This window comes from Lolium rigidum, chromosome 3 (genome assembly GCF_022539505.1).
Source record: "Lolium rigidum isolate FL_2022 chromosome 3, APGP_CSIRO_Lrig_0.1, whole genome shotgun sequence".
Taxonomy (NCBI): domain Eukaryota; kingdom Viridiplantae; phylum Streptophyta; class Magnoliopsida; order Poales; family Poaceae; genus Lolium; species Lolium rigidum.
The window spans coordinates 238,056,110-238,082,416 of NC_061510.1; the positions used below are offsets into that span (position 1 = coordinate 238,056,110).

General features: G+C 44.0%; 1 protein-coding gene and 1 long non-coding RNA gene across 2 annotated transcripts; one reads left to right on the forward strand and one right to left on the reverse strand.

Moving 5' to 3' along the window:
* Positions 1-6,344: 6,344 nt before the first annotated feature.
* On the forward strand, positions 6,345-7,426 carry LOC124701772. Its single transcript, XR_007002222.1, has 4 exons — positions 6,345-6,439; positions 6,574-6,630; positions 6,709-6,765; positions 7,318-7,426. It is a non-coding gene; the product is annotated as an uncharacterized LOC124701772 (long non-coding RNA).
* A 1,482-nt stretch (positions 7,427-8,908) lies between these two features.
* On the reverse strand, positions 8,909-22,568 carry LOC124696215 (pumilio homolog 1-like). The gene is made up of 9 exons (XM_047228975.1): positions 22,407-22,568; positions 10,983-11,308; positions 10,809-10,901; positions 10,482-10,623; positions 10,272-10,379; positions 9,733-9,945; positions 9,523-9,633; positions 9,234-9,434; positions 8,909-9,130 (listed from the first exon to the last, which is right to left on the reverse strand). The coding sequence occupies exons 1-9, from the start codon at positions 22,566-22,568 to the stop codon at positions 8,909-8,911; spliced, it is 1,578 nt and encodes a 525-aa protein (XP_047084931.1).
* Between the last annotated feature and the right edge of the window lie 3,739 nt (positions 22,569-26,307).

Sequence of the window (26,307 nt, forward strand, 5' to 3'; positions counted from 1 at the left end):
GACCTCGTCATGCTTCTTCTTGAGCTCCTCGGTCAGATCCTCGTACGTGACTGGAGTGCCTTCCGCCATCTCAGATGTAGATGGCGATGCGGTTGATGTCGAAGATCGTCCCACCGGGCGTGCCAGAATGTGTTGCGGTCAGAAACCCACCGGCGAGCAGCGACGGGCAACACCGTAGAGCCGGGAGGCTCCCAGGACTGCGGCTGGCCCTGGTCCCTCCGAGCGACGGCCCGCAAAGACTCGGCACGCACGTCCGATGCTCGGTGCAAGGGCGTGCCACCTGACCTATACCTGGTCAGGAAGGTGTTGGATGTGCCTCGCTTAGTTTCCTGCATGGCATACACGTAAACATTAAATACGAGCCTCGATCGGCTCTCAGGTTGTCCTGTGAATCGGCTCAAGGAGCCGATCCACCCATGATCCGTACGAGGTGTACGATCAGATGGTGGTCCTGCTTGATCAAAATAAAGCTAAAACGACCTACTATGATTTAGGGTTTTCACCACATAATCGGAACATCCTACTCGTGATTGAGCCTGGCGGCCACGCACGGTGATCGTAAACCGACCCTATACAAGGCCTAAAAACCAACACGAAGTTGATCCTCGGAACATCCTGTCTAGGGCTAGCAAACTACACCCTACGCGCCACTTGGATCCTTCAACCCGTTTGTAAGGCCTAACTATGCAGATATTAAACTAATCCTTGAAGAACAAGGAGCAATCATGACGGATCGGATCTACTAAATAATGATCAAGCGGGGTGCCGCCCTTACACCCAAGATAGGTGTAAGGGCGGCTAGATGTCTAAGGGTTGCATGGACGAAAGCATATGATACGATGAAACAATGCTAACCCTAAAACATCTATGATAACTACGTTGCTCGCCATCAACAAGGCTTCAGTACGAGCAACGCATGAACAGCGAATAAACATGTACTGCCTAGATCGCAAGATGCGATCTAGGCAGCATGATGCTTACCCGGAAGAAACCCTCGAGACAAGGGAGTTGGCGATGCGCCTAGATTGGTTTGTGGTGAACGTGATTGTTGTTTATTTCATAAACCCTAGATACATATTTATAGTCCGTAGACTTTCTAACGTGGGAATAATCCCAACCGGGCACGAGCCAAACTCTATCTAATCGACACGTATCCTACTATGTTACAGATACACGGGCAAACTAGCCCAAACTTTGTAAACAAGGCCGATTCATGTATTTCTTCTATGTATATTCTTCAAGCCCATCTTCAATCGCGGCCCACCTCTGATCCGGTCAAATTCTGGTGATAACAGGGAGCAACCAGTACTTGCCAAGGACAGTCTGGACAGATTAATGAAGAAACTAAAAAATGTCAAGAAAGCTCTGAAAGGTTGGGGAGCTAATCTGAGAGGTCCAGATATTAAAAAGAAGAAAGATATTTCCAATGAATTGAGGGAACTAGAGGAGCTGGAAGAGAATGTTCCATTATCTCCATCACAAAGGGTAAGGAGAAGTGTTTTGCAGCAGGATTTGCTGTCAGTCTTGGACAATGAAGAATCCTTCTGGAGACAAAGATCTAGAGAGAATTGGCTCCTCCATGGTGATAGCAATTCTGCTTTCTTTCACAGAGCTGCCAATGGTTGTAAAAGGAAGAGAACTATTTTCTCTTTGAAAAACAGAGATACAATTATCCAAGGTGATGTTGCTCTGTTGGAGCATGCTACTGCCTTTTACAAGGATTTGTTTGGTCCGATGACTCGACTCGGGATTAGATTAAGAGATGATGTTTGGACGGAAAGAGAAAAACTTAATACTCTTGATCGTGTTGAGTTGGATAAACGTTTTACTTTGGAAGAGATCAAAGATGTTGTTGATCACATGGAGAAAAACAAGGCAGCTGGTCCTGATGGTTTTCCCATCGAATTTTATCAACATTGCAGGGATATTGTCAAATTTGATATCCTGCATGTTTTTAATGATTTATTTAATCATAAAATTGGCTTGGATAGAATTAATTATGGGGTTATTACCCTTATTCCAAAATCAGCTGATGCTGATGTCATTCAAAAGTTTAGGCCAATTTGTTTGTTGCAAGTCTTTTTCAAGATTGTGACAAAAACTTTGACTGTTAGAGTATCTCCTGTGATGAGTAAGCTCTTACTTCCCTGCCAGACAGCTTTTATTAAGGGAAGGTACATCTCGGATGGTGTGAAGTTGCTTCGGGAAATTTTGAGAGAGGATAAAGTCGGGAAGAAACGAGGTGTAGTCCTAAAAATTGACTTTGAAAAAGCATATGACAAAGTAAATTGGGGATTTCTGTTTGATTGTTGTAAGCAGAAAGGATTCAATGATAATTGGATGCAGTGGATTAAAAAATCAGTTGCTGGTGGGACCCTCAGTGTCAAGGTTAATGACAAAGTGGGCCCATATTTTACTAGCCACAAGGGAGTGAGGCAAGGTGATCCTTTTGCCCCCTTCCTATTTAACATGGCTGCTAACAGTTTGGCTAAAATGATTCATCTGGCTCAAGACAATGGGTTAATCACGGGATCGCGAGATAATCCGAGTACGGAATGGGGTGGCAATCTTACAATATGCTGATGACACCATTTTATTGCTGCAAGATGATGTTCAGCAAGCAATCAATTTGAAACTCTTGCTTTACATTTTTGAATCCATGTCTGGATTGAAAATTAACTTTGATAAAAGTGAAGCAATGATGATTTTAGATGACAATATAAAACAGAGCTTTTATGCTGATTTGTTCAAATGCCAGATGGGTAGTTGGCCCATCAAATATTTGGGAACTCTGTTTGTGCTAGAAGGGCCTCAGTGTCTGACATGAGATTCTTGGAGGAAAAAACCAAGAAGAAAATGTGTGGCTGGATTGGTAACTCTATGACCATTGGAGGAAGACTGGTTAAAATAGATGCTTGTTTGGCTAGCACTGCAGTGTATCAGATGTCCGTGAGGCTTTTGCACAAAACAAATATTGAGCAGATTGATAAGCCTATTAGATCCTTCTTTTGGGCTGGTAGTGCTGATAAAAGAAAATATCACTTTGTGAAATGGAGATGGATTTGTAAATCAAAACAAAAAGGTGGTTTGGGTGTTAAAGATTTGGCCAAATTTAACATTAGTCTGATGTGTAAGTGGTGGTGGAAGCTGGAGCATGACACAGGGCCTTGGCAGGATTTTATGAGATTGAAATATTTAAGAGGAAAAGGCATTTATTTTGCAAAAAGCTGGCCTGGAGATTCTCCACTTTGGTCTGATATGTTGAAAGTCAGGGAGCTTTATCTCTGTGGCAGAAGAATGAATGTTGGGAATGGATTGCTAACCAGCTTTTGGGGAGATTCTTGGTGCAGCACAAGGCCTCTCAAGGATATGTTCCCTGTGTTGTTTGATATTTGTAATGAACAGAATATTACTGTGGCTGGAGCTGCTGCTATGGGATGGAGATTCTCTTATAGAAGATGGTTGACTCCTGATCTCATCATTCAGGAGGCTGGATTGCTTCAGCTGATGAATCAAACAAATTTGACTCAGGAAAATGATTATCCTAGGTGGAAATGGTCAAAAAATGGCTGCTTTACTTGTGAAATCTGTGTACAAACAGATATGTGGGAATGGTAGAGACAGATCCTTTAAGCATCCGTGGAAGAGCAAAATTCCTCTCAAAATCAAAATTTGGCTCTGGTTAATTTGGCATAATGCAATAGCCACTAAGGACAACCTCCTCAAACGCAATTGGTCCGGGAATCCCAAGCTGCCGGTTTGCGGTGAGCAAGAAACCATCTCACATCTCTTTTTTGGCTGTTCTGCAGCCAAATTTGTCTGGAGTGCAGTGGCTACTGCTGTTAAATCTCCCACACGGCCTGGGAGTTTCTCACAATTCTTTTGGTGGTTTCCCCAATTTGCTTCAGTCAGCCGCAACACCCAGATAGCATGTTTAGCAGCTATTTGCTGGGCTATTTGGAAAACTAGAAATAAAGCTTGCTTTGAGCAAAAGATGATTAGTTCTCCCTTTGATCTAACCAGCTACGCTGCTGTGTTTATGAAATACTGGGCAGGTTTACATGGAGAACAAGATGCTTCAGATCTTCGTGCTGGTGCAGACGGGCTCTTGCGCCTGGCTGAGGTGGCTGGAGTAAGATCTTCTGGAAACGATGGTCGTGGCGATCTTCTGCGTTTGGAGGATAATAGAACCTGGAGAAGATGCAAATGATGACGCTGCTGCTTGACTGCTCTTGGATATATGCTTGTAGTTGTTTCTTTTGAGCAAGATCTTCCCCTTTTGGCTGTAGGCAGGGGTGCTCATGCTGTTAGCTTTTAAAAACTGTATGCTGGTTTGTAATATTCCCCCTAAAACGCTAGCATTAGGTGGCGATCCTCCGCTTTTGTTTTGTTGTTCGTGAACACTGCTGTATTTTCGTTATCTCCCCTGATAATGAAAATTCGATCCTTGTGGATCGTTTGGGAAAAAAAAACAAAAACACGAAATCTTTACAACTCCATATAAGTAAAACTAACAGAAGCTTGTAGCGAAAACAGATGGCTTGTATAAAGGAGGAGACCAAGAGAGGATGCGAATGAATTTCCGCATTCAGCCCAACGTTGGTTGCTAACTCCAAGTTTCTGTAAAAACAAAAGAAGAGGGCTATGATACATAATCATGACCAAACGGGAAGACCAACATTCGTGTGCAAAGGTGGGGATTAGGCTGTACCTATAGTCCAGAAGGAAGAATCCGGCCGCCCAAGATTTGTGCGCTAAGAAGAGGCGTCGAGTGGAGGAGTCAGAACTTGGATGGATCCCGTGTGCGACGAAGATGAGCAGGGACTGGAGGCGGCTAAGCTCCGACCAACATTGTCGCATGATGAAAAAGGGGCGGCGCCGATCTCAGACACCCACACGGCAGCCTGCCGTTTCCCCGCATGTCCTCCTCCTTGCGACCGTCGACGGTGGCTCGCTGGCTCCTGCCTGCTCCAGCCGGAGGTCGCTGCCGGCGGCCCGCGCCTTCTTTGCCCTGAGATCACCGCCACCGGCCCGCGACTGCTCCGCCCTGAGCTCGCCGTCCCCGGCAGGCGCCTGGCTCGGTCAACGCCCCCTCTTAGCCCGTCCTGAGATCGTCGTCGCCGGTCGCTCGCCGGGTTGCTGAGGTCGTTGCGGCCCGCACCTGCTCCGCCTCGAGATCGCCGTCCCCTGCCGGCGTCTACCCCGCCCCGAGGTCGCGTGAAGATCGCTGAGAAACAGCGCCTCTCCCTAGCGCCCAGTGTCCTGAAATCGCGCGTGGGGAATTTTTTTGACGAAAGCTCCCGACCCAAGTTTATCTGCTATGTGTATGCGACTGGAGAAGTGGTAAATACCTGACCGGCTGGACGCAGCGCTTTGCCGTCGCCTGGTTGCCGTCAACCGTCGTCGTGCCTGCAGGCAGCCTTCTCTGCCTCCATCGCGAGGGCTCCACGCCGTCTGCGTCCGTTGGCCGAGGGGCAGCACCTGCAGTTTCAGCACACCCGGGCGACGGCGGCCGCCGGCGCGCACGAAAGCGCCTCCTCCGCCCCATATGACGTCGGCGTCGTCGAGCTCCAGGGCCAGGTCGACGGGCATGCTGCGCACCGAGCGCCGATGCGCGGAGACCATGGAGAAGGCTAGGCGCCGTCCAGGTGAGGAGCTCTGTCCGGGGAGCCGGAGTGCCTTGCAGACGGCTGCGACACCGGAGCGGGACCCGACCCCCGCCACGGCCGTCGACACAAAGGAGCTCTGCAACGGGAGCTCGCGGCCGGGGAAGGCTCAGCCCCGGAGAGCTCAGGTAGGGGGGTCGAGCAGGTAGGAGGTCATGTGGGAGCAGGGGAGGCCGATGTAGATGCATATCTACGGGTGGTGGAGGGCGGCGCTGCCGCCGATGTCTTGGTGCCGCCGGATGCGGAGCGGGGCGGGAGGTGAACGTCGAGGCGGATCCCGTCCTCGCCATCGTCGGCGGACGCACGTCGGCAGCGGCGGTGGTGTGGGGAAGATCCTCGACATCCAATCCCTCGTGTTGAGTGGAGAGAGGAGAGGAACATATCTGAAAACGTGTGTCGGTTGAAGACTTCCTGAGTCATCTAGATGGCCCACGTGGGGAGACAAAAGAAATAAGGGATGGGTAAAGCGGTGCTAGAGCTATGGACACATAGATAGGAGACCAACATTGATGCTAGACCGGTTCAAACGGGATCTAAAGAAAATTCTAGAGGAGCACCGAAACTGCACACAAAGAATTACCAGCAGAAAGCCAACCACGTGTCAGCTCAATGTTAATCTCCAAAAAAATTCAAAATTAGGAGAAAAAAGATGTTTGTTCCCAAATATAGTATAGTAGTATATTGGCCGAGAATTCTGGATTTCGGTTGCCTTTTGCTACTGATACTTATTCATCGGTTCCTTCAGTTGTGCCACCTGTTATATTCATGGTCTGGTTAGTTCTCAAGTACATGCTACTTTCGAACCATCAGCTGATCATGCGCCTTACGGTTTGTATATTTTCTTTACTATTATTTTTACCTTTAAATCTACACGTTATGCTTATATGGGGTTTTCTCATTTTTTTAGTTGCTGGCAAGAGACCACTCTACCTCTGAACTATTGCTGCAGCAAACCCAGTTGAAAGTAACACTGCCACTTACATCTACAATTTACCTTTAAATCTACATGTTATGCTTATACGGGGTTTTCTCATTTTTTTAGTTGCTGGCAAGAGACCACTCTACCTCTGAACTATTTCTGCAGCAAACCCAATTAAAGGTAACACTGGCCCTGGCCCCTGCATCAATAGATGCACACATCCCTTTATTAAAAAGTACCAAAAAATAACACTGGCACTTATATCTACAGAACAACGCAAACATTGTCTTAGGTTTTAACTAAACGTAGATGCCAGGAATAAGTTACTCCCTCCGGTTCAAAATAATTGCCCAAAAATAGATGTATCTAAATAGTCCAAAAGTATTCAGGACCTATAGATCAAGAATTTCTGATGGACTTTAACTATCCACTGAGTTGCAGTCAGTCATATGCGTGTTTTTGACCCTGCTTAGTATTGGATCCATGGTTTGTCCTCATTAGAAATTATTGTCTAGCTGATATGGTGAAAGTATTGTCCCATATGTTCTACTAAATCCAAAACTATGAGCATAACATAAGTCACCAGATTGCTCGACCTAAAAAAGAACAGGAGCACTACTGCCTCGCTAACGCACTGTAAGGAGCGTTTGTTGATGTTCAGTTACTGTTAATTATATGATAATGTTTCCTGTCAGTTATCAGCCGCCTATGTACTGAGGACTATTTCTGCAGGTTTCATGTAGGCACTTAACACTTGATGTGGCTGAGGAAGGTTGAAGGGCTACAAAAGAAAAAGGTAGGTATAGTGGAGCACTAATCCTGGAGAGAGAGTTTGGATTTGTTTTGGCCAACCTTAGGAAAGTGTCCGGATTGCAGTGATAACAAGGAAAAAACTGAAGGCCATCTAATACAATACCTCAAAGAGGTACATTTACTCCCATGCTCTCAATCTAGTCAGTTTACAGTGATACCAAGAACTCACTATTCATTGTCTGCAGTAGCACCTATAAAAACAAGAAGGCATCCAAGTAGAAAGCTTCACGCTACCAGGTCAGATTTTAAGATAAACTTCAAACACCTGACAAAAATTTCAGCACGACCAAGAGTACTGACTCTTAACTCTTCTCCTTGCAGCAAATTAAACAACGAAGTATTATCTGCAGCAACAAACGAGGTTAGCCGAAGAAGTGAACAAGTATCCAGACTGGTGATCTATATCAAGATATCTATTTTGTCAATGCCAGCCACCAAAATTACATGTCAAATGTTATTTGCCTACCTGTCACAATCGGAAGTATGAACTCTGCTGACTGCGATAACATTATCTATAAACACCACCAGTGTATTGGTAGTATTAAGCACTTGAGTACCCCTGTGTAATTACTCCAACTGCCTGCCTTCGTTCATGCCAATTTAGTCATCTTGACTAATTAACAGCATTGCCACAGATGCTTTACAACCACGATATCGCTCACGGGCACGGCGCGCCTCACCTTCCTAGTAGGGATAAAATATGTCTGGATCCATCGTGCTACAATTATTTAGGTCCCCAGGGTATAATGGAGTATGTTAATATGTCTATAGTACTACTTCCAAGTTCCAGCTGCCAACTGCCAAACACGCACGTCATGGCCTCCCCGAAGCACTTCATCCTCCTCATCAGTGTCATCATCTTCCATGGCAATCCCTACTACTCGTAACGTAAGCAACCAGCATCATCTACCTCTTCAGCAAACCAGAGTACATACGTATACGGCAATCTAATACTTTGCCCGTCGGCACTGGATGTGAGTGACCGGGAAGGGAAGGTGGCGGGGACACCAGCTGCCTTCGTGCAAGCACAACCATCTTCTCGCACATGTTCAAAGCCATTTTCCCCAAGGCCTACAGCTACGCCTTCAACAACGCCTCAAGCCTTAACCGCTTCAGGGCCAACCGATACCTCATCATATTCTACCCACCACAGCCTGAATGATCCATGGATCGCTATCGATCGCTATATATACCTGGACAAACTGTAGCTACATTTATGGAGCATGCTTTTATGCTACCTGATCGAACTGCAGATTAAAACATGCATGCATAATGAAACAACAAATATTTTAGAAGTCTGAAACTTAACTGATTGAGTTCTGACGAAATAATAGATAGTCGGTATACATAATCGGCAGACGTCACAAGTCTAGAGACCAGCGGAAGTTGTAGTTCACTTCTCCGCTCAGAGTTTCCGTTTCTCCTAATCGGGAAAACAAGAGCAACAAAGTTCACCATAGTTCAATACACGAATGACTGCAAATCACCACAGCTTAGGCAAGGCAGGCAGCTAGGGGAACTGGGGTGATGCTGGTGCAACAGAGCCAGGGAGCCCCGCTCTAGCATTGACAACCCTCTCGACCTGCGCTATCACGTGCCTGCCGTGGGGGTACTTGGCCAGCATGGCCTCGTGACGCCTCACCAGCTTCACAATCACGTCGACCTGCCACTCCCGCGACACCTCAAGCATCCTCTGTATCACATAGTTCGCATATTCGTGGACAATCATACCCTGGACCATGAGACAACCACACAAGATTAGTCATGTACTCATGTACAGCTTGCTACGCATGTCGTAAGAGTAACAATGGATGGTATGATCTTAAGAGCCATACCAGTAGATGGTCTGCGGTTGTGCCACCCGCAGCACAGAAAATCTCAACTATGATCCGCTTGCGGTCCATGTAGCTGCCGTGGATTAGGCATTTCTCAATGACGTTGGAAGAGTGCTTCTCGTGGCTCATTTGCATAACCAGCCCTTCAAATTTTAGCACAATAATTTCTCTTTCACGGGGCTCTCCATGCTCCACAATGTACTGCAACATGCCCGTAAAACGGAGTTGAAATCTTCTTTTCGCTGAGGGGTTATTAAATCATCATTTGCAAATCACTCCATATTTTTACCTGGACAACGTAGTTTCCATACGGATCTACCGACAACTCATTGACAGATTCAAGAATCTCCGTGACAAGCGCCTGTTTCATTTGCGGATCCCTGCAGAACTCCAACGCTTTCTGGGAAAATCACAAGAACGAAAAGGATAAGCAATGAACAAATACAAACAAACGTCAAAAGGTAGGAAGCAACCAAAAATGCATGTCCAATCTAACAACCTGAATGACATGGCATCCAAAAGGATGGGAGGATAGCATCTTGACCTTCCCACGTAAGCTTCTATAGACGAAATGGATATGCTGTGGTGGCACAAACTCTATACATTTCTGGATGGCGTGGTTTGCATGTTGGTCACAAACACATTTCAATATGTTGCGACCAAGCTCCTTGGCCATCTCTACCTTCTGATCAGTGTCGGTTATTTCAAAAGCCTGAAGAAAGAGACACCATTAGTGATCAAGCTCACCGTGAAACAACAAGCCTATCATGGTACAAACTTAATTAACTAGGACAAAACATAATCAACTTAATCAAAATTATGCATTTGAGAAGGTCATAATATCTACAGCAGAAGCTATTTAAGATAAAGAATACAATAATAGGAGAATAACATATAATGAACAACATAATTCAGTTATATTCTAACTTATATGAACATTACAGCCTACTAAATCTAAAAGCGCAACCTTGCAATCCACAGGCACGTTCTAATTATTTCCAACCAGAAATGTTAAGAAAGGCACACTGTTCAGTTTACCTTCTGGATCACTCGACAACCATAGAGCTGAAGGCTTAGGTCTAACACATGCCCCATCAGATTACCGATGAGTTTCCTGGTGTAGACTGATGGTCCATAATCAAGAAGCTGATGAAAAAAAAACAGAACGTAAGTACATTAGGTTATGCAAGATTAGCCCAGCATAATCAAAGACTCGAGTTACAAATATAAAGGATTGGAGTAAGAAACCTTGAGAATCACATTATTGGCAAAGACATTAATGATCAGTGATTTCATTAGAGGAGTGATTTCGTTATAGAGCATAACTATCTCCCCAGTAGTTGCGGTGTCAAGTTTCTTCAGGATAAAGCGACTCCCATTTGGATCAACACTGCATGTCCAATACATCGAAGGGTAATGGGTGATTTAGCAATATAAGGTTGCGAGCACTTCAAGGAACACATAGCACAATGGGATGAATAACCTTATGGACATACGGACTGAAACTACTGCCTAGTACTTCCGACAACATAACCATGTAATAATGAACTTGAGGGTTGCATGAGTTATGTGCACCTGATAGCAGGTACGTGACCCTTGATATGAATCAGTCTTATAAAATGGTCCACTGGATGCTTGATCTGCTGAAGAAGGGAATCGACATGAGTGGACATTACACGGTCAGAATTGTGGATATTGCCCAGTCTACCGCCAGAATCTCGGATTTGAGAAAAATCAGAAATTGTTCCATTTCCAGGAGCATTTGTAGTTGGCTGATGTTGCCCAGATAATGCCTTCTCAACATCAGCATCAGGAGTGTAGTGATTCTTCATAGCCTCCAGGGACCGAGTCCATAGTCTGTAGGCATATTCCTCGTCTGGGTCAATCAATGCACGCATACATGACTCCTGGTTTTCGACATCAACCTTTTGTTGTGCATGTTGCTCGACGGAAGTCTGGAATGCACTCCTTGAGGAGGCAGATGAAGACTGTTGAGGAAGACATTGATCTGTTTTTGTGTCATTTATAGGCACATTTTGATTGTCTGGGGCCAGCTCTTCACTCCCTGGATCATTCTGAAAAGGAAACGGCAACGTTTCAGTACTATAAGAGAAATAGCTCATGGTGCATATACATCCAATAAGTAAAACATAGCAATGAAAAAACAGGCAACCAACTGAAACCATATGGTAGTTTCAAGGGTAAATTCCGTCCATATGTGATCTCTTTGGTACTGATTGCTAACTGCTTAGTGGATCACACCTAATATTGACTCAAAGATGGATGACTTTCCTCAATGTAAATTTCATGTACAATAGTCGGAGTGTTCTAAGATAGGGAAACAAGAAGTAAATTTTTGGTTGTTTTTTGGCAGAGAACTATTTCATAGTGTATCATAGTATAAGCACAATGCAGTACACCTTCTACAGAACATATATCAGCAGTTAGTCAACTATAAATGGCTAAAGCGTCATAATTTGTCCCAACCAATGTAGATTGCAAGGTTTTCAGAGCATGTTTTTATCGAGAACACTCTCATTTTAACTTTGAGATGGGACAAGATACAAAATATGAAACACTAAGCACAAATATAATCAACCTTCCCTAGGTTGAATCTAGCAAAACATTCAGTGCCCACGCTACACCACATCCTCTGAACCACCGGCCCACCGCGGCAGTCACCTCCAACCTACATGCCAGTACCGACCAGCTTCACCACTACCAGATCATCGCCGCTCACCTGAACCATAAACCTAATCCACACCGTCCAGCTGTTGGTCTCATGTAATAAAAATGATGTGCACTCCTTTGAGCGTGCTACTGGTAACTAAAAAACTTGTTTTATCCTCATGAAGTGAAGCCATCTTAGACCAATCTTATATTGTTGGCTAGTTGCCAAACAACGATTGTGAAGATGATGTGGAGACCGCGTATCGATGGTCGGTCAGAATTGGTAGTGGTCACTTAACCCTAACCCTAATCAAAACGGTGGCACAAGTAGCGGGAGGGAGAAGGAGGGTGGTTGACAAGGAAGGGGAGACAAGAAGCGAAAATACCAAACGGAACCTGGGTACGCGCGCACCCAGTTATGAAAAATTCATAAAAATGCTATTTAAAAGTTTAAAAAAAATGTGAAGTAAATTTTTGCATGTTCAAATTATGTTGATACTTACCCGTGTGTGTTTTCACGAAAAAATACCATCGTATGTGGCCTACACAAAAATGACAAAATGTAAATTTCGGATCCTATGAATAGTACAGATTCCTATTCACTATTGTCATTTGGACATTTTGTCATTTGTGTGTAGACCACATACAATAGTATTTTTTCGTGAAAATGCACACAAATATGTATCAACATAATATGTACATGCAAAATTTTACTACATATTTTTTTGAAACTTTGAAATAGCATTTTTTCATTTTTTGGAAAACTGGGTGCGCCCGCACCCAGGTTCCATTCGTGCATGTCCAGACAAGAAGAGCCTAGCTAGATGTGGCTGCAGCGATGGGAAGAACATAGATGAGAGGTTAGGGAAACATTGAGATCAAGGAGGAAGCAATAAATACGAGGAGAGGGGAGGCGGAGGCCCTCGAAGCTGGGCCCTAAACGCCTAGGGCTTTGGCCTAGGCCTGGAATTTTTTCTTCACTATCTATATGTGGGTTTGTGGCTTGGTTTGTGATTTATGATTTTCAGCCTACAAATTCCTATCCATGCAGTCCTCCTAATGAAAGCCCACTAGCACGGCCCTCCGACAAATCTCATAGATGACTCACAATATTTTTCACCAAGCCATATATTCCGTTAAGCAAACAACTTACAAGAAAAAAGAACAAAGCTTGTTGGCTTGATGCCAACTGTACCGGAGACGAATCCTAACTCCAAGTACCACCACGAATGCTCGTGGTGACGCTATGCATGTCTGGGCCATCTTGACCTTCGTGCATACCTGGAGCTCTCTGTGAGCTTCCAAGACTGAACTGCCTCCCACCAGTTAGAGCTAGCCACAAGCTAAGACGCCTTCCGCACTGGCGGCTATGCTCCATAAAAGAACCAAGAACCATGAGTCCAGTCCAAAAGACCAGAAAGGTTGCTATCCCACTACAGCTTAGTATAATATCTTGTTTCCGTATTTTTATATTTCTCCTTCCTTTAGTGGATTGGTTCAATAAAGCGGGTGAAACTTACTATTGTAGCTTTAATCGATTTGTTTTTCTAGGTATTTGTTATGCCTTGCTATCTGGTACTTCCCGGGGTATATGGGCACTTAGTGTTTGGCTTGGGGCTTGGTTGAATCCTGGCTCCAACATCTTGGAGGAATGAGGGGTACTATATAAGAAATATCATATTGTTAAAAGCATGCGCATATACCTGATTGACCCCTTTATGTCCAATATATCATAAATATGATTTTATGGTGGAAAAATTGGCTCTGTTATACTCTGGAATCACTAAATCCATCATAATATTTCTAAAGTGTTATTCTAAATGCCCCAACACAGCCTTAGCCCAAAGTTTTCAACATGGCCTACAAAATATTGCCAACCAGCCACACACCCAATTAGCCCAATCTCTCGTATAAGGGCCCGGTTGGATTCCTCACGAACAAAATCTTCAAAACTAGATTCTATGATTACATGTTTCGACAACTTTTTTCCATCAATAATTGACTGATGATTGTCACTTAGTTACTTTTTCCTTTTCGAAAAGGAGGTTGAAACCAAGGTTATATGCACTTGGTTACTAGTTTATGGTAACTTGGTTGTCATGTTTTAGGAGGTTGCTCCCCACACACATAAGACTTGCATGGTTGTACTTTTATGGTATAAAATCTCTACCTCTATGGCATTGGTATGTCTTAAAACATATATATTATTATATGCTACTATCGAGGCAAATGGTCGCTCTTAACATTCAGGGGCAAAGATAAGGGAGCAAGAAGGGGCCATCACCATCAACACACATCATTGATGCATTTATTGATTTTGCGGACATTCATTCCGCTATTCAACTCCATACTCGATAGATCGAGGCCTCCGCGCATTTGTACTAACTAGACTAATATTTTGATTGTACATAACATTTTTTTTGAACTAGTTGCTTCAACCTCTAACTATACGGCTCAAATTGTAAATCAGTATTATATAATAGGAAGAGATGTGGCAAATTTCAACACCGATAAGGAAATTTACTTGTTCGATAGGCCTAGTGGGTGTATATCCACATTAAAACTACAAGCAAAATTTGTCTTTATTTAACTACAAAACATATGTTATTACAATTTGATTTTATTGATATGGTTTAGATGATATATCTTGTACATTGCGACTTCTTTTCCCTTGCTAACATAGCAAACCATGATACCGTATACTGATGGCGATGAAAAATCATTTTAAATTCTAATTTAGCAACTAAAAAGAATGATGTCAGCATGAGGTGGCAGATTCCCATACCACTTTTCTCTCCATAGGGGAAAAACTATTACAACCTGCATCATGGGAAGACTAACTAGCACATTGTGCTAGTAAGAGTCCCCAAATATTGTTTGAGGTTTTACCAGGTTAAATAGCTTAAGTCTGATTGCAATAAAGTATAGAATTACAAAACACAAAGTTATGATTAACTATCGTTTTCATTAGAAAAGTGGGGAATTTTTGTTAGTAGTATTGTAGATTTAAGAAAAAACATTTCGAAAAGGATAGCACCATACTATTTGTTTTTCACCACAAACCCACTAGCTCATACTGGTCGACCTACTTGAACGATCTTTAGCCTAAACCAAAGGAAACAAATTCTATGTTTTCCGAACACTTGTGCTAGTTCTCCGGATCCACGTGCTCCTTGCCAACGGAGCCGCTCTCCGCCCGCTCAGCCTTGTCATCCCTCAGCGTCCCGGAGTTGGGCTGAGGTCGTGTGCCGCTCGTCGTCACCTACAACATCGCGGCCAAGGCCCTCCCCAAGGTGTTGCGAGGGGTTCAATGTCAACGCTAGTTTGGACTCTCACTTTCAGTGGAAGTTTGTGTTGTTAAGAATGGAGCTCCATCAGTTGGTTGCTAACCACGTCAAGGAGGCGTCTCGCCCCCTTCGTGAAGAGGTGGCAAGGATCAAGCTGTTGTTGGCACCCATTGGTGATTCTTTGTAGCGGGCAGGGCTTCGCTTCCACTTGGCTCCGCTCACCAGATGTCATCTGCGGTTCAGGAAGAGCATCTCAACCGTTGTTTCTCTCCTCATGTCAGTCTCAGCCAGTTGCCGCAGCCTGTTGTGTTGGCTACCTATGAGAACGAGGGAATAGACAGGATCTTGGCACCGATGGTGCAGATCATGTGTGATCTTGGTTGAGAAGAGTGGTGTTGTTAATACTGCAATATCTCTCTTTCCTAGGCCCGGCAGGCATGTGGTTCTTATTGGTGATGTGGTTACTAACTCACAACTCTTGCAGCGGTGTCCCGAACTGTCGTCGCTAGAGAGGTTTACGATTTTCTCACCACCTTGGATGCTGCCTATCCTGGACCCGCAGTTGATTGATGTGTGACGCATGGGAAGTCTTTGTTGGCGCGTTGTTTGAGTATCGTGTTTCGAGTGTTGGTTGATGTTGCTTTGTGGTCTCTTGTGTTGCCTTTTGTGTGGGCTTGGCCCTGTTGTTGTAGGTTTTCGCTTGGTTTTCTCTTAAAATCTGGACAGTTTCTTCCTAATTAATGAACGAGGCAAAGCTTTTGCCTCCGTTTTAAAAACATCTATGTTTTCAATCTATGGTCCAAGGAGGAACCAGGTCTCCGCAAGATACATGGGGATCATGAGCTCGAAAGGATCTAGCCACAATGAGCTCCAACGTATTTAGGTATGCAACTCCTACAATAAATTGCACAATGAGTTGGGCATTGAACTTGTTAGTGAGCAGAGTTGCAACTTGCAAGAAATTGTCTTTGACGGAGCATGGCCATGGAGAGGCTAGTGATGCTAGCATGGATATAATTTTTTTTCCTAGGAGTGAGCGTAGTTACATCTCTACTACATGAAAGTTTCATTTAGTTGTGCTAGAAAGGCAATGTTTAGCATGTTAGAATAGGTTTTGGCTCATTTATAAACTACAGCCGTGGGAATGTTGTAACAATGGTGTATCAACATTAACACCATAAATGGTATGTTCCACAAAGGGCATTGTATTTCAAATCTCAGCCGTTTTTTATAAGATGCCTTTTCAGAAAAATATCCCAGATAGCGTTGTCATCTTCGCAACTTCGGTAGGTGTCTAGAGGTTTGTTTGTTAAAAAAGAAAAAAATGTTTACATATCCATTATTATAGAGAAAACTATTAACATTATGTCAATTGTTCACTATTCCCTATGGAGGATGCCTCCTTCATCTAGGCTTCAATTATAGTCTTTTTATGTGATTTACAATAATTACACGTACCTTAACATTTTAACGGAGGAATTCATCATAGTACTTTCCTCTAAGAGTTTGTGCACTGAGGTTTTGTAGATGATAATTCAAATAAAAAAAACAACTCTCCAAATGCATCACAAGGAAAGGACTTCGGTACATGACATGAGATCTCATTTCCCCATGACATTCACATTTGCAACATGTTTGGCAATCCTAGGGAAGGGGAAGGGGATTTCAATGCCTCTTCCCGCTCCCACGTTGCAATTACCATGATCCCACGGGTAAGAGATTATTGGGATTTCAACATGTGAATTACATCTCCTCTTCCCTCCTTAATTCACATCCCCTCCAACCAACCAACTGATCAAAAGTCTTTCTAACTTAAAATCTTATTTCCTATCTCTATTTGCTCCTAACCAAGTGCGCTAGGCTCACTTCTTTACTACAAATGTTTGTAAACATTACATAAGCTTATACGGCATATTTCATCTTTGGAAGGAGTTTACTAAAGGAACCTCATGGTTCATGATCTTAGGTGGCTTTCACATCATAGAATGAGGCTCGCATTCGAGAGTTGATACTGACATGAGTGCAACACCATTAGTTTGTTTCCATGTAATAGCCACAACAATACATCAAAGCAAGCATGACCAAAAGCTTCTGGAGTCAAAAGAAGCAAGTAGCACGGGACATCCATGGGATCCTAGTTATACACGAGATCGGTCAATACGTGCAAATCTGGCGACTGTTGGAAGACATGACGTTGTCAACTGAACCTGTTAAACTGGTGTGGAGATGGACTAGGAATGACAACTTCCTAATCTTATTACCTAGCCTCCTTCCAGGGATCAATGTCTTGCAGCACATGGAAGCTTATTGGAAGACATCGACGCCACCGCGAGTTAAATTCTTCCACTTCCTTGCCAGTTTGGACTGTTGTTGGACTGCCGACCATCTCGCTTGCCGAGGGCTGCAGCACCACCCACGGTTCCCTCTCTATGACCAAGAACTAGAGAGGATGCGCCACCTGATCTCGCCCAGGCAAGTATAGCACGGGGTCCTGTCATGATTGTGCATGACGTGCATCCCTCCGTCCAATGAAGCATCGCTGTTGGATAGTGGGCACACGTGAGACAAAGCACCACCAAGACGATGCACAAGGCATTTCTTCCATGACATTGCTCACACCATGGATGATATGGAAGCACAAGAACGACTGCATTTTCAACAATGCAAGGTCATCTGCGAGCATTCTATTCAACAAAATTAAAGATGAATCTATGCATTGGGCCAAAGCTGGCGCATTAGGGCTAGGTGTTGTGCTTCCTACGACCTAGGATGTCCATTGAGCTTTCATTTTGTACACAGGAATTCGCTTCCTAGGAGGCTTTTAACGAAACCCGTACCTTTTCAATGAAATGAAACGCAAAGGTCATTTGTGTGTTCTCGAAGAAAAAGAAGCAAGTAGAATCTTGTCCCGAGAGAACTCATATTTAGTTCTATATGTAGACATCTCAGCTGGTATAACCATACAAAATCATTCAATTATGTTTGCCAAATTTATATGATGGGATTCACCTTGGTACGTGTTTTATTTATTATAAGGATGCCACCTAGTCTCCACTTTGGCACGACGATGTTGTTAACTCAGTACCCATCTTTGAGGAGCAATGCACAAAGCAACCAATCGCTACACATGACCTCCACTTTGACAACAAGGTGATAACTTGATATTTCATTGGTGGAGCACAATAGTGAATCGCCAATTACTACAACTAAGGCCACTTAAAATAGAAACAAAAATCAAGGTATCATTTCCCTTCACCCCAAAAGTAGGCTTTGGGCATTGAAGGGTGCCTTTGAGGTTGTGTCGTCCTTTAGACACCTTCATAAACAATGATTCAAGGACCAAAGCATACCTTGTATGAAAATCATCCCAAAAAATTAGGCTTTGTGCATAGAGAAATAAGCCTTCAAGGACGAAAACATGGATTGCATTAAAAGGTGTAGGTTACATTCTGGTGGAACTATTCATGCGACCACTTCTATGCTTCAGGTACCTTGAGAAATAAGGTTTCAATAACCAAACTGCAAACATGCCCTGTGTACAAAATGGGACAAGAGCATGGCTCAAGGTTCCCGAAATTCAGAGTCTCTTCAAACGATTCCCCTACACCTCCGACCAAGAATACTACAAACTACAAATACCATAAATGATGTTATGGTGGATCTAATTCAAGTCGACACTTTGCTGCACATCAGATTTGGGGGAAGATGCAATTAATGAGATTTTTGTTGTTCCAATATTGGTACCAATTGGCATATTCAGACCACATCAATATGACATTTTGAACTTTCATACCAATATTAAAACCGATACAAGCTCCACTTGGGCATATACAATCATTTGTTCCCACATGTGATAAATAATTGCCACTAGTAACTCTAAGGGCAATGATCCATTAAGAACAAGTAGGTTGATGTTGGTCGTCTCTCTCCCTCGACTTTAGATTCCATAAAGGATTGGTGCCAGGTGAGCCGAGAGCGCATCCCTGAAGAAAAGGAGCTAGGGTACGAATCAATGGTTGCCCTGATGATGTGGTCCTCTTCGACGTTAGAAGAACGCTAGGGTCTTCCAGGACATGCATTGTGATGTTCCGTTGTCTTGTTCTATCAAAGAAGATACAAAGTGTTAGAAAGTGGTTTACCACCATAGGTATGCAATGCCGAAGGGTAGGCTTTGTTTCGGTACTTGGTCCTTGGCCTCTCCATGTAGTTACGGCTTGTTCCTATTCGGAATGAAAAGGAAATCCGTTTACCACATTCTCTATTAACAAAGGGTGACTAATAGCGGCGCAGATGGAGCCAATGAAGAGAGTACGGTATGTAGTGACATGCAATAATATCTTTAAAGAAATCCAACTAACCATTGCAACATGGGGAGACCTGTCATTACTCACAAGTAGAAAAATGGAAACCTGGTGCTTTTATTTGTTTCTCGAATGTTTGGAGTGAGTAGTAAACTTGGGAATGTTTAGATTCTAGGAGAAAAAAAATGTTGCCGTTGGTCTGGCCATGCTTTGAAGCTCAACTTAAAACCTAGAGGCAACTTCGGGGAGAGGGCTATCGTGGCCATCGTACGACCGATTTGCGGGCAGAGGACGAAGGGAGGAGAGAGAGATTGGAATGATGATAAGGTGCCACTTGTAAAAAAATGATATGGGGGTGTTGTTTTGGGGGATTGCAATACCTCCATTTCCCCTATAACTGATATGGGGGATCCCCATAGCAGGTTTATGGGGAATGCATATGGGGGATCTGCTAGAGCCTAGAGTTCCTCTAAGAATACCATGGGTTGTCTCCATTCTATGGACAACATATACATCACACTAGCATCATTCCGGGTGGGTATGCCTACAATCAATGTGCGACACATGTTCACCTCGGTGGGCCCAACCCGCATGAAGGCACTTATCCCCTCTTCCATCCTTTATTCCCCATCCCTCTACCAATTCTTCCTCTCGCGATGACACAGACAACACCATGGTACCTCCTTCTCCCTATGCCACCACTGCCATGACCCACCACCACAGACTACGTCCCGGGGACCACTAGGGAGCCGCCACGGAGAAGACATCGTCTCAGATGGAACAAGCAAGGAACTTAGGAGTTCTGGGGTGGAGCGCTCACCGGTGACTGTAGAAGACAAGGCTATTGAGGGGCTTAGAGGGGGTCTCGGGGCAGCAACGAACCAATGGAGGCCAAGATTTGAGAGGGTTCGGCGAGGCGGCCGCGGGCTAGGGTGAGAATGCAAGGGTAGGCTAGATCTAGAGGCAACAACGAAGGCGGTACTCCCTTCTCCTCCTCTCCGCCAGCGGTGTTCTCCTCCCTCTCCCCTCCATTCGGATAAGAAAAGGGACCCGTGGGCTGTCAATATTTCGACCTTGCACCATAAACTAGGAGTATCATAAGCTAGCATTTCGTTCGTTCCAAATTAATTGACGCAGCTTTGTCTAGATATAGAATGGTAAAAAATTATTTTCAAAATATTTCAGCAATACTATATAGTTCCTAAAAATGTCACAGTTTAAATACTTTGAAGTGTTTAGCTGTGACTAAAACCTGTAGTATTTTATCTCCCAAAAGGTGCTATTTTTGAAGTATTGGGAAAACAACCGAAGGCCTATTTTCTGAAACTAAACTGTTGGTCTAGTTAAATACTACTTCTTTGTTGCTAGATATAAGGTGTATAGTTTTTGGCACAAAAATGAAAGAATACACATGGAGGAAAAATTACACTATGTTTGGATGGGATTACGCCTGATAATTTACGTGAGAAAATAGAGGAGTTTGCAAAAGTTAAGAAAATAGAATCAAATCTCAAAAAAAGTTATCGAGACAAGTTGTACAACTAGTTTTTTTCTCAAAAAACTATACAACTTATAATTAGAAACGGAGAAAGTATGGTTTTGTAACACTTCAGTTTTAGGAAGCATTTGTTTCCAACTAGACCTGAATTATCCAAGAAAAAAGTTGCAATACTTAATCTGGAACGGAGGTAGTATAAGAAAAAAAAACTAAGATCCATGCACTGAATCGGATTACACTGTGGTTGCGGGATTGGGTGTTCGATTGAAGTGCGTACCTAGAACAAGACGAACATTGGCCCGACCGGCGTCACAGCGCCGATTTTGTCTGCCCTGCCGATAGCTTGGCTTCGACTGGAGTTTGGATGGCGAACACGAAACCAGTGCGGTTTGGAGTTTGGAATCTACGTTTCTGTCGCCGTCATCCGTCTCTCTCCCCCATCGCCCGCGACCTTAGCTTCGTTGACGAGGCGTCCATGAGCGATTACGCAGTCGTGGCCTCCGTCTCCGGGTGCATACGCTGCGTTCATTTCGAGGTCCGCCAGCGACCGTCGGGTCCCCGGCTTCCTCTATAGCTTGCCCCGCCGCCGCCGATTCCAGATATTCCAGTGACATTTTTAGAGTTCCCGGTTCACGAACTAAAGTGGGCTATAGTAGTCTATTGCGCTGGACCGAATAGAAGGTCCTTTGTTTCACCACGCAGGCTACATAGCAGCCCATTACGAAAGATAAAGAAAGACGTAGCAGTCTTTTTCAAGCAAATTCAGCCCAAATGAGGCCTTTTTCACACAGAAGAGAGTATCAGTGGTTATTGAGTTTGAAAACAAAATATCAAATATCAGTTTTTATTGAGTTTCAAAACAAAATATTATTTTTTATTTTTACTCAAAATAAAGTATCAGTGTTTCTTTTGCTCAAAAATGTAATCAGTGTTTCTTTCCCTAAAAATGCATCAGTGCTTGTCTTTCCTAAAAAAATAACAGTGTTTTTTCTTTCCTAAAAAAGTACCAGCCAGGGCTGCATAATATCAGTTTGGAACGTCACAAAAAAACTATCACTATTTTGGAAAAGTTCACAAAAATGGTATTTTCCATCTATACAAAATAATATCACTATTAATGTATAAATAGTTTCCAAAAATAATTTCTTGATCAAATTTATAACCCATTAACTAATTAACCCCCACCATTGCATCCAGCAGATACTGAGTAATTAGGTGCCAGCCCACTGGTAACGATCCATTGGAGAGTGCGTGGATGGAAGCCATATATGGCCAAATTCAGTGAACAGCACATATATGTGCAGTAGTATACAATACAACAAGGCAATTACTATAATAATGGTTAGATATGCATATATACATTTAAAGCAGTACATTAATTATTATACGGAGCTGGCAGGCACGAAGAATGAATTACCTGTTCCTGCAAGACACCGAGGAAGAGGCTCCTGTCGCGGCGGTGGTGGCCAAGAGCAGCGGCGACAGCATCGTCCTCCCATACCTCCTTACGTGTTCCCTCGTTGCTGCTGTTACTACGGAGGTCCTCGTCAACAAGCTTGGACTTACCCTTGTCAGCCATGTCTCTAGCTGCAACATCACGTAAAACTTTATAATTTCTTCCACAGGAAAGCTACTACAGGCACACATGTTCAGGCCGGACAGTAGGTAGAAGCAAGAGCAGAAGACATGTACTACGTACGTGCACAGAGTTAATCAGGAATGAAATGGAGAGAAATACGTGGTATGAAAACAGATCTACAGTAGCTAGCTACAAAACACTACCAAGCTAGTCCAGGAATTATAAACATGTATGGGTAGATCTAGCTAGTCTAAAACATGTACATCATGATATAGTGGAAAGGGGAATTTTATTTAACAAATAGAACTGGAGAGAAATATCTTAGTATGAAAAACAGATCTAGGTAGCAACAACCAAAAAAAAACCAAGTCCAAGAAAACATGCATGGGTAGATCTAGTCTAAAAAATACACAAAGAGAAATTAGCATGGCATAGATCTGGTGATTCAAAGAAACACAAAGTTAACCAACATGGGACCGATGGACATGGACAGAAAAAGAAGGAAAAATTAGATCTAAAAAAGTACAGGCATACTACCAAGAATACAAGGATTTATGTAGATCCAGAGTTAACAATATGCACAAGGTATGTAGTTAAGGCTTGCCTTTCGGGTATTAGCCTTAAGCCAAACTAGAAGAGATACTGATCTTCTTCTGGTTCAAAGGAAACACAAGGCAGCATGAGGAGCCGAGGATCTGCTGGATGACTTGAACCAGGAGGAAGAAACGAAATTGTAATATGTGAGCAAGAGAGGTGTAGGCCGGCCGGATGGTGTGTATATATAGCACGTTTTAATTACCTACGGTCAAATTAGATATGGGGGAAATGGCATGAGCATACTGTTGACCGTCAAATTAGATATGGGGGAAACCATGCACGCTGGACAAACGTAACGTACGTTACCTGGCGCTAGGCTAGCTGTGCCTGTGCGGCTGTGCTGCACAAAAGGACAGTCGTATGTAGCCACAAGATACACCCTCTACAGCCACAAGATACGGCCAACTGTTCCATGTGTGACGTTAGTGAAAATACGTTTGCAATTAGACAAGGGGAAGTCAGATGCACCGCACAGCCGCACAGGCCACCTCGCGTGTTTTTTTTTCTCTTCCAGAGTGCAACATCGACACGAAGCGGATCCAACTCCAATTTGCTAAGGTGAGACGCTAGGCCTAAGCTGGGCTAGGCTTTTTTTTCTAACTTTCTTTTTTCATGTGCCCTATGTATATGTTGGGCCAACTCTCAGGGTGGGACCTACCGTTCCACCCAGTGGGCTCCGCTACGCCAAAACCTATTCATCACCCGTGGGTGGTAGTTATCAACAATCGCCCGCATGGTTTCACCCGCGGGCCGTTTTGGACCGTGGCCCATTAACCTGCTGGGAGGCTGTAGGCCACGTTTTTTCCTGTTTTCGTTGGGTTTTTTTTCTGGTTTGCGGTTTTCTTTTGGTTTTTCTTCGTATTTTGATTTTTTCTGTTTTTTCTTTTTTAATAAATTTTAAAGTGGAGCAAAATTTAAAGTTAAGAAAATTTCAAATTCGAACAAATTTTCGAAGTAAGCAAATTTTTAATCTTAGCAAATTTTACATCTGAGAAAATTTCCAATCTGGGCAATTTTTAAATCTAAGCAAATTTCAAATCTGGGCAAATTTGAATCTAAGCAAATTTTCGAGTCTGGTTTTTTTGAAATAACCGACTAATAGGCTAGGTCCATTAAATGGTTCCCCTTAGCGATGGTTATAAACCATCGCTAAGGGGTGATGGTTAGGCGCTCCCCTCCGCCACATCGAAAGCCATCGACACATCAAACTATTGTTTCACCGGCCATACGTACACTCCGTGCCCCAAAATTATCAGTTCGATGGCACAAATTATGTGGACCGAACGTGTATGTGATTGTGTGATTCGACATACGTTAACCAAATCATAGTTTAGTGCAGTAGTAAGCAAACTTAGGCTGCATGGTATAATATGATTGAGAATTGAAATAATCTTTAGAATTGAGAGAATCTTGGATGATATGGTGAGTTGCTTCCATGGGAGAGAGTGTGATGCATGGCGCAAGTTAGATAATCAGGCAATTACCGACAAAAAGTTGTCCAAAATATGTAAATATGGGATATACTTTTGAATATCTCTTCGCGACTAAGCCAATGGTCAAAACATAATGAGATAATAGTTTTGGAGTTTGATAATATCTTGGATGATATCATCGTTTACATGCATGCGAGACAGTGCAAAACCAATTAATTTACATGCGCATGTGAAAAGCACGGCACGAGGTAAGAAATATGGTAGAAACTATGGTCTTTTGGTCAAAAAGAACCACTACACCCTTCTCTCCTTTTCCGCTCCTCCAAGTCCAAGAAGTTGAGAGTCGGCCCTGGTGAGCTAGGCTAACCCAAGGACATCCAAGTCAGCGATGTTGACCGGGACGTGCTAAGGCGAGGAACCGGAGCTTGTAGCATATATACTAGCTAGGTGTTTCAATATGTGATGTAGGCCATCTCGGCTTTATGCTAGACAAAGGCTTCTTGAAAGGAGGAAATTGTCAGGTCTCCTGAGCCATATCTAGTGCCTGCTGGAGTTGTTCTTCATCGTCGGGGCGGTCCTAATGATGGAGCTAGATGTCGCGGAGAGGAACGAAACTGGCTACTCCGTCAATAAGGTTTGTTGTTGCAGTGAGCTCTCGTTCCTATGGACAACACAGCTTCTCTCTCTGGACGAACTTGGTGGCGAGGGAAGAAGAGAGGATGCAACGGTGTGATGGAGGACAAAAGCTTGGCAGCGGCGGGGAGCACCTGGTACAAGTGAGAACTCTCCTATGATGCTCCTTAGTAGGCCATCGATCCTTGCCAAAAGGCGGCATCTCAACTGCCAAAATGGTGGGGGTGGGGGGGGGGGTACTTTGGTGGTTCGGCGGTGGCGTTCCACACTTTCATGATTCCAAGTGACATAGTCCCCGGTGATGAAGGCAGTGTCCGCGCGGCAGATTCCACCTCACGTCAGCATCGGTGGAGAAATACTTGATCGATTGCGGCTCAATATTAGATCTATGGTCCTCTTTGAGAAAATTCAAAACTAGGATGTAATTTTTATGTTCCTTGGGGCAATTGTTGTAATTTTTACTCCCACCGCCTGGATTTAATGCAGTGACATCTTGGTCCTTCGGGGCCGTTCCCTTTTAAAGAAAACGTAAGAAATATGTGGCGCCACGAGATAGTCACGTCTTTCACGAGAAATGTGTGGTTAGAGTGTTATTTTAGGTTTTTTTAACCTATGGAATTAAGGGTTTGACTATTCCTCATAGCATCTACATCTACATGTTGGTCCTAAGAGTATCTTCACCGGCGGCTTCGATAGCGAACCCGATAGTATTTTGGGGGTTGGCCGGTATGGTTTTTATGCTTACACCGGCGCACACCAAAAAGCGCCGGCGCGGTTTCGAGCCCAATAGAAGCGTCGACAACCCCGTGTCGGCCCCTTCTCGAAGGGCGCAAATCGGGCGCAACGGCGTCTCGCGGCACGTCGGTTTTCGCGGATGGGGCCGTCTTGGAAGTGAGAGGAGGCGACGGTTCGCGTTGGAAACGACGGTGCATCATAAATGCGACGCCCCAGCTGAAGCGCGGCGGCCGCCGATGAGATCACCGGTCCACGTGCAGACGCCGCCGTAAATGCGACACCTCGGCTGCTTTGCGGGTAGTTAGCACCCCTATTTAGCCCTCCACCGCCGCGGCACTATC

What these genes read in the sequence shown, in the direction of transcription:
- LOC124696215 (XM_047228975.1), bottom strand. Translation starts at nt 22,568, where the DNA reads ATGGCTGACAAGGGTAAGTCCAAGCTTGTTGACGAGGACCTCCGTAGT. An exon ending in TCGGTGTCTTGCAGGAACAG is followed by an intron (nt 11,309 to 22,406) that starts GTAATTCATTCT and finishes TTTCCTTTTCAG; the next exon opens with AATGATCCAGGGAGTGAAGA. An exon ending in GGTCACGTACCTGCTATCAG is followed by an intron (nt 10,624 to 10,808) that starts GTGCACATAACT and finishes TTGGACATGCAG; the next exon opens with TGTTGATCCAAATGGGAGTC.